Source organism: Antrostomus carolinensis, unplaced genomic scaffold (genome assembly GCF_000700745.2).
Source record: "Antrostomus carolinensis isolate BGI_N321 unplaced genomic scaffold, ASM70074v2 scaffold28636, whole genome shotgun sequence".
Classification (NCBI taxonomy): domain Eukaryota; kingdom Metazoa; phylum Chordata; class Aves; order Caprimulgiformes; family Caprimulgidae; genus Antrostomus; species Antrostomus carolinensis.
This window is the reverse complement of record NW_010321635.1, coordinates 1,535-12,740: the sequence shown is the minus strand read 5'-3', so window position 1 is coordinate 12,740 and position 11,206 is coordinate 1,535. Positions and strand designations below refer to the sequence as shown.

At 42.1% G+C, this 11,206-nt stretch overlaps 1 protein-coding gene across 1 annotated transcript in view; it reads left to right on the top strand.

Moving 5' to 3' along the window:
* LOC104526537 (TATA box-binding protein-like protein 2) overlaps nt 1-10,076 on the top strand; it is a 10,291-nt gene extending 215 nt beyond the window's left edge. The window contains exons 2-7 of the mRNA XM_010170020.1: nt 2,946-3,352; nt 4,540-4,627; nt 5,296-5,387; nt 6,282-6,443; nt 8,154-8,248; nt 10,000-10,076. Coding sequence (XP_010168322.1) covers nt 2,946-3,352; nt 4,540-4,627; nt 5,296-5,387; nt 6,282-6,443; nt 8,154-8,248; nt 10,000-10,076 — 921 coding nt within the window. The remainder of the gene's footprint in view (nt 1-2,945; nt 3,353-4,539; nt 4,628-5,295; nt 5,388-6,281; nt 6,444-8,153; nt 8,249-9,999) is intronic.
* The last annotated feature ends 1,130 nt before the right edge of the window (nt 10,077-11,206 follow it).

The window sequence follows — 11,206 nt, the reverse complement described above, 5'->3', positions numbered from 1 at the left end:
AAGTGCGGTGGTGACGGCCGGGCTGAGCTTCTACCGGGGGCTCCCCATCCCTTCCGCGGCCTTCTCACCCCCTGCCACCCCCAGGGCTCCTCTCCACCCTGTCCCGGCCTGGCCGCCATCTCCAGCCCTGCCTTGCTTAGGGGACCTGCGGGATATAATGGCCCAGAACTGCTGGGAGCATGGAGGAGGCCTGGAGGTACTCTGCTGAGGGAGGTGGTCCTCACCTCTTGCAAGAGGAACGCTGCTGCGTTCAAACTGTGATGTTTGTGAGGACCAGACTGGGGTGTGCTGGGTCTGAGGGGGCAGGAGGCTCAGATCTCCTCACACTGGTTGGTAAATGTTTGCAAGTATGTCTTTTTTTTTTTTTTTAGGGGGGGATTTGGAATAGCCCCCCTGGTTTCAAGGGGCTGTGGAGACAACAGGCTGAGGGCTGATCGGCTTTGACCCTCAGCTGAGGGCCTAGATCCGCAGCTGAGCACCATCTTCACCCAGGGAACACGACTTCTTTACAGGCATCCTGTTGTAAACCACTTTTCAGCTCAGAAAATGGGTTGAACACAGGTTGTTTAAATCCATAGACCTGCTCGTGGCAGTCTGAATGTGGCCCTATAAAGTGTATCATGTGGTGAGGTATAACTAGGCTTTTACAAAAGCTACTGAGCTTTTTGTACTTCAGACTTGCTGGGATACTTGATAATAGCAGATGTGTGAGAGATCACTGCAGAAAGGAAAAAAAATAATAAAAAAATCCAAGTCTGTTGCTTAAAGCAGCTGGATTTGATTTATGCATACCTGGGTTGCAGGGATTCCTGCAGTGGAAGTGAAAATGGCTGTTTCCCCTCAAGCTGCCCCAAACTTAGTGATCTCAGATAGGATCTATGTCTGAAATCTCCTTCCCTGAGCTGCTGGGAGATGTCCAAAGCTATGCAGTTGATGGGGCCTTCAGTGAAGTTAATTAACCTCGAGTCTATAGCAATAACCCTTGGCAGCCAGCCCAATATAAACATGGTCTTGTGCCTCCTTTCACAGCCTCTGAGCATCTGGCTAACAAGAAGGCAACCTTCCCCAGTGCTTAACCCTGTCTGGGCTTTTTCCCAGACCAGTTGTGTGGAAGCCTGATGGGAAAGGAAGATTTATTTTCTGTTTCTACCTACTCCATGCAGTTTATTTGGTTACTTTTTTTCCCCCCCCCACTTGTTTTACAGCTGTTTAATATGCCCAGCCTCATACACCACTTATTTCTCCATCAGCTTCTTTCTTTAGGCTATGACACAAACTGTGGGGTGTGGGGGGTTTTTTGACTGTTATATTTATCACATTCTCTGACGACCCTTAGTATGATGTGTGAGTAGTCCTACAGGCTTGCAGTGATGAGGCTTTTTTGTACCATCTTCTCTGCATCATGGTTCATACAAAACTTTCCTAATTAGCCCCTGTACAGCTAAACTTTAGTCCACTGGAGCTCTTGCAGAGACTGTGCCTTCCTTCCCCAGCTGCTAACTTGAACATAGCTATTTAAAACAGAGGTATTTTATTTATTCCATAGTATATTGTTATTTGTAGCTGTTAATACATTTGTATCTGACTTTTTAATTCTCAGATAGTGCTCTTGGATCCAGTTTTCCGAAGAGCTGAGAGTTAAGGAGTACTTAGTCTTATTCAGTAGGACTCTGCCCCAACTGATCTCAAATGGGGCTCTGCATCAAGAAGTTGAGATTAGAAACTATTTTGAACCTTGGGTGTTCATGCTTTCAGAGCTAGACCTGAGCACATCCATATTCAAGCTAGTAAGGGTTCTCTGGGAGGATTTGTCACTTAGTAAGAGTTTTCCAAGTGTCTACAGGAAAATATACTGCCAAGTAGGAGCCGAGACTTCCCCGTGCGCATGGTTGCACTGCTAAGCGTGCTGATTAGCACAGAACATAGAGCAGCACTAGTTCAGGGCTGAAGAGCATTGATCTGGAAATCCTGCTCCCACTGGAGCTCAGGCAGTTGCTGCCAACTCAAGGGCCTCTGGTCTGATTTGTGCTTGGACTTTTCAAGTCCTTTTGGCTCTTGAGCCCCCCAAAAATGCCTAAAAGAACACAGAACCTCTTGTATGGATCATCTAGTCCGAGCTGTCACCTGCTGTGGGTATTGGCAGGAACCACCTTCTTGGAAGCAGCTTTCCAGTAACTACAGACTTATGCCCTAAGGATAAGGGAATAAATCTTCTCCTAAACTCTTGCCTCCTCAATATTATGATGCCTTTTAAATAGCATTTAATAATAAATAGCTGATAAAGAAGGACATTAGTATGTAAGAATTTGCTTGCAGATATGTTGGATGCTTGATCCGGGAAAGGATGCTGGCTTTGCTGACTCGGTCTCACTCGAATTAGTCTGGTGACCTCCAGCAGCTGAGAGAATAAATTGCTCCTGATTCTGTGAGCTGCTGCCCTCTGTTGCACAAATCCAACACAACACTGACACTGTCCCCTGGTAGCAGGGACAGGAAAGAATAATACACTGAGGAAGAGTTAAAGCCAGCCAGGAAATGCCAGCTGTCTTCCTTGGAAAAACTCATGAGCAGTTATGTTGGGTATGTGCAGAACTGAGGTACGACAACGGCTGGGAAGGGGAAAGTGCCAACGTTCTTCCTCCAGGCACTGTTGAAGGTCTATGGTATTTCTCAGTTTGTGGTATTACAGGAGTACTCTAAAGTGCCTTTGAAATGTGGTGGGGAAATGTATCTCCACTAGAGCTGCTATCTCTATGTTTATATGCTGATAGACAAGCAACCAACATGTTTTCAAACCTTAAGACTATTCTTTGCTATAATATGTATGGGGGAAAAGGACTTCAACTTCCTCATTGACTAGAAGACTATTCTTAATTTAGTCTTCCAGTTGAAGTAAATGTTTTAATACAAGATCCAACTGTAACAATAGTTTTTCTAAATTCAAGGATGGCCTCTCAACTAGTCCTCAGCTGTTTACTCCCATGAGCCCTTATGATGTAGACCTTCCGACTCAAACAACTGAAGATGTGTTGTTCCATTCCCAATTTAATCAGCCCAAAGAGCTTCCTACAGACTTCTCCTCCGTGGATCTCAGCTTTCTTCCAGATCTTACCCAAGATAACAAAGAACAAAATCTATCTGACGATGGTAGTGAAATGCAAAAAGAACTTGATGGGTCAATATCAAGATATGAGGACAGTGGTATCTTCATTGATGAAAGCAGCTTGTCCTATCCAGATGCAACTCAACCATCTCCTGAAATATCTGGTGCGTGTCTTCCTCTGACACCAATGACTCCTATGACCCCAGTGACACCTAAATCAGAAAGCTCTGGCATAGTTCCTCAGTTACAGTAAGTTTATGTATGTATTATATATGTAGCATATATAATAGTCATAGTTTTGCTTAAAATGCAAGGTACTGCTCTGACTTCTCATTTAGAGAATGTAGCAAGTGTGGTTTGGTCTTTAAACCCACCCAGAGGACAGTTACTCCTCTTTGAGGAGATATGGAGCAAATGAACTGGCAGTATTGGAAGGCAACGGAATATTGTGCTGATCAGTGCAATACAGAAATGGAAAGTGGCACAGAACAATACCCAGCTTAGCGAAACAGGGGAGAGTGGAATCGATAAACATGCTGGGTGAGTGAGGATCTGAAATGCCTCTGGCTTGTTAAGGGGGAAAAGTCTCTTCTGGGAAGACAGGAGATGAAGTCTCTCAGTGGAAGAAGTGTGTGTTTGGTAGAAATTATTTAGATATAGTTTGTACTGCTAGTTACTTTAGTCTGCAGGATGAAAAGACAAAAATATTTGAAAAAAAATTTCTTCCAGCAAGGAGAATGTTAAGGATGACAGCAAACCCCGGGGGTTAAAAGATGTCAGATGTTTTTCAGAGTGCAGAAACAATCTGAACTGAGCAAGGGAATCTGCCCCCTCTGTGGAAGTGTTGAAGGCCAGGCTGGATGAGGCTTTGAGCAACCTGGTCTAGTGGAAGGTGTCCCTGCTGATGGCAGGGGGGTTGGAACTGGATGATCTTTAAGGTCCCTTCCAACCCAAACCATTCTATGATTCTATGAAAGGGGCATGAAAAGAAGTGAGAGAAGTTTGGGCCTTGTTAAAAGATCCTGTCTAGGCTAGAGCAACTATGGAGTAGTTTATACCTGTAGAGAATAGCATACTCATACCCTTGCCTACCTTAAGAGTGCTGTAGTAACTCTGTAAACACTCAGTAATGGTTCAATTCAAAGCTGTAAAAGATTCAGTGATGTAGTTCTTGGAAGACACACAAATTTAGTATTGAGGGACTAATAATTTCATACCTTGTTATATCTCCTCCTGTGAGAAACTGTAATTTTGGTATTGAATTACTTAAGTTTTGCCAAAAGTAGCTTAATGCTAGAGTGGGAAAGAGGTAGGCAGGAAACTAGTTGATTGCAATTATTAATTGGAGTGTGACTTCATAATAAGCTAATAATGTTGGGGGTTGGCTCTGCAGTGACTTGCTTTTGCAGTAAGAAAATTCCTCTCTCATTCCTCAGGAATATAGTGTCAACTGTAAACTTGGCTTGTAAACTAGATCTGAAGAACATAGCTCTGCGTGCCAGAAATGCAGAGTATAACCCAAAGGTAAATCTGAAAGACTTTTAAAGCTTTACTCTCTCACTCCCTTTTCACAGTGCTGTTGGATTCTGACCTACAGATTCACTATGAGCTTTGTCCCTTTTCTCATAGCACTGCCTTGACCCACAGGAGTCATAAAATCCTGCAACTTGGGCCTGTTAATTAAAAGAAACACAGGGGACCACAAGGAGACATTATTTCTTTGAATAAAGCCCTAGCAATGAGCTGTTACCAAGCTGTTCACCAAAGGAGATGAACTCTACCACCTGTGGCCAGCTACCTCCAGCTGAAAGGGCTCAAGCAGTCCTCACTGGGGGATTAAAACTCTTGTCTGAATTAAAGAGAATTACTGGAGTTGGACTGGTATTACATGATACTTCCAGCAAGTGGCCTCGATGGCAGAAACTTAGTGGGAATAAACTGGCTTTTTGTAAGTGATTCCAGACTGCTCCACAAAATGAAAGGGACAAGGCAGGGGTCCTGTGACTCTAGTCTTGACTCCCCTGGTCCTAGGGGAGTGGGAAATACCATCAGGGTAGTAAATAAACACTTAATACAAATCAAATGCATGCTGTGTTGAGCTTTGAAAGTGACAGTTCTTGAAAGGATGAACAGAAACAGAGTACAGGCTAAATGTCTCCTCTGGACTGTGAGCTTTTCCTTCAAATTTGTAGAGGTTTGCTGCTGTGATCATGAGAATCAGGGAACCACGAACAACAGCCCTCATCTTCGGTTCAGGAAAAATGGTCTGCACAGGAGCAAAAAGGTATTTGTTTTTGTTTTGTTCTTCCTTCCCTCTCAAAGTCTGGGTCTTGCAGCTATGCCTATATTCTGCTGAAAAAATGTCAGAACACCTTGTTTAAATTATCTAGTAAAGGGCTGTCATAATCTCAAGGAAAAAAATGAAGCAGTGGCATTGACAAATGTCTAGCTTTCTTCCTGATGGCAGTTTAGTAAATACTGAACTGTGTGCTGCTGTCCCTGAATATGGATTGAGCTGAGCAGACACTGGCAGAAAAGCTGCTAAAATATCCAGGAATTGTTAAGGAGTTATTTGCATATCTCACTGACTTTAAAGTGAATTAGGACATAACTTCTGTCTGTCAAGTCCCTCTTCAGTGTCTGTGTTCACCAGTCAACACATCTGCATCTGGAGAAAATGGGAATTGGAGAAAAGCAGACTTTTTTTTTTCTGTACTTTGAAGCTGTCTTCCTCAAGTTCAGCAGCTGCCTTGATTTTTATGTCCCTAAACTGTTAATGAGATCATGCATCATGCTTACAGCTTAGGAGACCTCTTCTCCAACCCCTACAACCACCCCAAGTAGCTAGATGACTGTACTGGTGTCTGCAGTCTACCTCTTGGAGATCAGCTCTGAGAAGCTGTTGTAAGGAACTGAGAAACCTCTGAAGAGGGGAACTCCTGGGTGATGCAACACGCTCCAGTGTGCTCAAATAGACCACAGGAAAGTGAATGACAAAGTGCATTTTCCCTTTTAGCTCACTGAAGTGGTTCTGGGGAGAGAGACTTGCTATTTTGAGCAGCAGCATGTCTTTTTCTGGAGGACAGATTAGCATAGTGGTGGCTCTAAACTGACTTCCAGCTTGAGAGCAGCAGAAAGCACTAATCAAAGCTGCTCTTCCCTTCTGCTCTTCCCTCAGTGAAGAGCAATCACGGCTTGCAGCCAGGAAGTACGCGCGTGTAGTACAGAAGCTTGGGTTCCCTGCCAGGTTCCTGGACTTCAAGATACAGAATATGGTTGGAAGCTGTGATGTGATGTTCCCCATCCGGCTGGAAGGTTTGGTTCTTGCTCACCAGCGCAGGTATGTGGAAGTCAGAGTTACAATCCCATGCAACTTGGAGCAGTGAAGCTGCAGACACACTCAAATTGTTGTATGAGCTCGGCAAGAGAGTAATTAACCGGATACTGAATATCTGGCACGTCTTTTGCTCACCAAAAGACATGCTCACTGGTTCAGCAAGCACCAAGTGGCTGTAGGTGCTATGTGTTGTGATAAAGATAGTAAGGTTTATCTTCTGCAGTAACTCCTGTTCTGAGTGGGGTTTCGTTGCTGGGATAACACAGACTTAAAATGCATTTGAAACCATGACTGACACACAGGCTGTCCAGGGAGGTTGTGGAGTCTCCTTCTCTGGAGACATTCAAAACCCGCCTGGACACCTTCCTGTGTGATCTCATTTAGGTTCCTGCTCTGGCAGGGGGATTGGACTGGATGATCTTTCAAGGTCCCTTCCAATCCCTGACATTCTGTGTAATTCAACAGTGAAGCTCTTCTAAGTTGCTTTCCTGTGTGGTGTTCCCTGCCTTCTCCTTGCAGATGTGCCATAAACACCAGCTCCAGAAACCCTGCAACTGAGAGCATACTACACAAGTGCTCAGTCACTTCTGGGGTAAACTGGATGCACATTAGATCTGGTTAAGGTGAAGGGCTGAAGATGCTCTTGGATTCTTTGTTCAGTTGGTTAATGAAGAGGTTCTCATTTGTAAAAGCTTTCTTTGATTGTGAATATTGTTGTTGGTCACAATCTTCAGTGTTGCTGTGTAACAGCACAGAAACACGCGCCAGAAACTTTCATTAATCTGAGCAGTGTTAGTGATGACAATTTTACTAGTCTCCTGTTATTGCCAAGTGCAATATCAAACCTTAGTGAGTATTTTACTTCACTGCAGACCATGTCAATAGGAAAATAACCAGTCTTGATTAAACACTTCAGGTTTAATTGGAGCAGCTCTTAAGCTACTTGAACCTGGTCTATGCCCTTGCTCCATTGTGAGCCTTTAATACTAAGCAGGCCTCTTAACTCCTATCAAACCAGATGCCTGTCTGCAAGGATAAGGTTTCTAACCTTCAGGCAGGAAGCCAGACTCCATCTGCAAAATACAGAACTGAAAATATGGTACATTTCTGACATATCACTTCAGTTCTTGCTGTCTGGATGTCTATTAGCAGTCAAGTTAAAGTAAACCTGTAGTTGAGGGGTGGGAATGCTGTGCCTTCAGTATGGGCTTGTTCAGAATTCATTATTGCCATCACTGAGCAAAGGATTATTTTGGCACTGAAAAAAATCAAAATTCAGTTGTGTCTTTTATTAGCACTGCATTTAATGTTTTGCATTTAATTTGTGGACTAAATATATATATTAAAGATTCACTTGGCTGTCATCTTGACTTAGCTGTACAAGATACTGCCCGATAAGGGCTCTTTGCAGACTAAGAAGGATTTGAATACTGTTTGAAGATTACAGTAATGGTGTCAATACTATGGAAAATCAGATTCAGAAGTGGCTCAGAAATCTTTAAAAGTAAGCATGAAGAACTCCTACCAGCTCCAGCTGGGATTACCAGGTTTCTCCTGAAGATGTCTAAAACCTGACCTGACTTGCCCTAGGTAACTAGCTAAAATCTTTGGGTTTAATTACTCTATTGTTAGTGTAATTAAAGAACACTTTAGGCATACAACACTGAAACAGTATTTGCATTTTACTAATCTTACCTGCTTGCTTTGAAACAGCTATGAACCTGAACTATTTCCTGGCCTTATTTATAGGATGGTCAAACCAAGGATAGTGTTGCTTATCTTTGTGTCTGGAAAAGTTGTACTGACAGGTAAGTGTATGTCTGTAATCAAGTGCTACCACATCTTCTGAGAAAGCATTTAAATTGAACATTAGCTAAACTGGTATCTTGCCATAGTAAAGCCACTCAGTGATCTTTTTAATGCCCACTGTTGCTCATCTGTTTTCTGCAGATAACAATATCAGTATTGTTGCATTAGAATCTCATATTGCTTCACATAGTGTCTCAGATTTCCATGTCGTTACACTTGAGTATCTTTATTTTATTCAAAGCATAATGCTGTGTGTCGTGGTACAGAATCCCAACAGGATGCTGACACGCTAGTAACTACTCAGTCAATTAAATACAAATATCACAATAAGCAATTTAAAATTGTTCAGACAGGAAACAAAGTTCTTAAAACACTTCACTGACAACATTTAGTCGGGATTATTAGAGGAAAGGGTGGAGATCTAAGAACTGTTCCAGACTGTTTGGCAAAACACTCATGAAGCAAAAGCTGGGCTGAGTAAGTATGCTCAGCAGATATCTGTACCTCAGATCCCATGTCAAAAAAAGGTGAATTCCTGAGTGCATGTTTTTAACACATTCTTGTGTAAGGCTCATGAAAATACTTCTGTTCAGATGTCCTGAAAGGTAAATGGTACTTGTTCCCAGAGGACCAGAATGCTGTACATATATTCACAACGCAGTTTTGAGGTATGTGGAAGACAAGAGAGAAGCCAGATATTCTCACAATCATGAATGAGCTCAGCTAACTGAAGAATGGGACACTTGGTACAAAGCTTAAATAGTTCCTCCTCCAATGTCCCCCCCACCTTCTTGGGTCCATTAAAATCATACTGACCAGTTCCATTCCACAGATATTCACATTTTTTGGGGCACACTAATTGTAACACCCTCAAGTGTGCAGCAGGCCCAGGACTCAGGTAAATCCTTTGTGAACACTGGGCCCAATGGGAATGAAAAAAATGAATTTGAGCTGCAAGGTTGTTTTTTTTCCCTATCAAGAAAGTAACTTGAAAGTAAATTTACTTTTGAAAGTAAAAGTTGTGGTAATACAGATAAATTAGTCATGTCCAAGTGTGTTCTGAGAGAAAAGTTTACAAGTTCATCCTGAATGCTGCTTAATCCAACTGCAAGTTCATTTAAACACAGTTTTCTTGTAGGTAAATCTCTGCTACACCAGCACGGTAGAGCAGTGTCGCTGGCAAGGTGTGTTCCTGCCTGCTGCAATACAGTTAGTGTACAAGACCTGCTATTAAAGATTTGCTTGCAGTAACATGGAAGAGGCTAGCTTTGAAATCACAGGTGCCCTAACAAAGCTTAAAAATAAAAAAAAGCTTCTTGGAACTAGAGGAGGGAAATTATCAAACTGTGGATCAACTTCCAGTATTGGAATAAATGCCCTTCATTTCTTGTTTCTATCTTTCCACTTATCAACACCCAGAGCTGTTACTGTTAAGCAGATAGTTCTTCTCAGTTGCTTTTTTGGTTTTTGTTGTTTTGGTTTTTTAACAAAAGCAATGTTTTTAAATCTAGCTTTAAGACTAGACTAGATTAAACAAAACTAGTCTAGTCTTAAAGCAAGCTAGAAATTGTTCTTTATGAGGTGGCAGAAGTATGATAGAAATTCTGCCTTAAACTAATAGCTGCTTTTAAACTCCTGTGTTTCTTCATGGTTTGTAATCTTATCATTAGCTTTGTGTTGTGTTCAGTTATTCTCAACACTTGGTTGATTCTTTATCTGTTTTTTTTTTTCCAAAATGTCTTTTTTTTAGGAGCTAAACAGCGTACTGAAATCTATGAAGCATTTGAGAACATCTACCCCATTCTAAAAGGTTTCAAGAAAGCATAACATGGCCCATAAAGCAACTAAGAATAACACATGGGTTTGTATTCCTGTGTGTGGAACAGAAGCAGGAGTGTTCCTGGACCCAGCTGAACAGTTGTGGATTATTAACCAAACGATGCTGTTCTCAGTGCTATAAGTGCTGATGCTTTTCTATAGTTTGTGAAATGTTTGGGGTTATTTTGCTGTCGGATTAGCTGTCTGTAATCCACCTGAGTTCGGACAACTTCTGTCAAACTGAGAAGTTTGCCAAATGAATGTACTTTTAATAGGATGTATATTAAGGTTGCACTTAGAAGTATTTTGTAATAGAAACCATGTGTCTCTTTTTTATACTCCTGTTGAACAGGTGAATCACCACTGCACTTCAAGCTAACTTTATCAAAATCCTCAGCTTTAACTGTACTGAACCAAGTTCTTATAATGTTGTATTTCCATGTTTAAACTCAAAATATGTTTTTGTCTAAAATATAGCTTATAACGACTTGATCTCAATGTTTTGAGGACAGTGATTGTAGAGGACATGCCAAATCCCTCTGATCCTAGTGGGTGGATAAATTCTTGTGTGTAATGGTGTTGGTATTCTCTTTACAGAGAAGACATTTGAGGCCCCTGACAGTGCTGGAACAGCCCTAGAAAGTCTATGTGTGGATGGGGTAATTAAGCAAATTAGTTAACAAAATGGTACCCACTGGTATTACTGGAGTCCTCTCAAATGATGGAAGCTTGTTGCTTGTCCCAGACAAAAGCATGTTGGTAGGAGCTGCCTTTAAACTGGACTTGAGGAAAATACAGAGCGTCTTGGATGCTCAGTGCTTAATTATCTGGGTTGTTTAACCAGAGTTCAGTGCTACATCAAAGCCTTTGGTAATTCTGCAGCTACCACAGTGGGCTTCTTGTACTGGGTCTTCTCTCCAAGTGAACACAAGGCTTGCTTTGCAAAAGGTGTCATGCTCAGACTGGTGATGTGACTAGGAACAGCATAAAGATTATCCCTTGACTGTTCTGGTACCTCCTGTGATTCTCTAGAAGCAAGTGGGTTGGTTTGGTGTTTTTTTTGGGGGGGAAGGGGTTGTTGTTGTTGTGTTTGGTTTTTGGTTTGTTTTGTTTGTTTTTCCAGAACAGGGTTTTGGTTC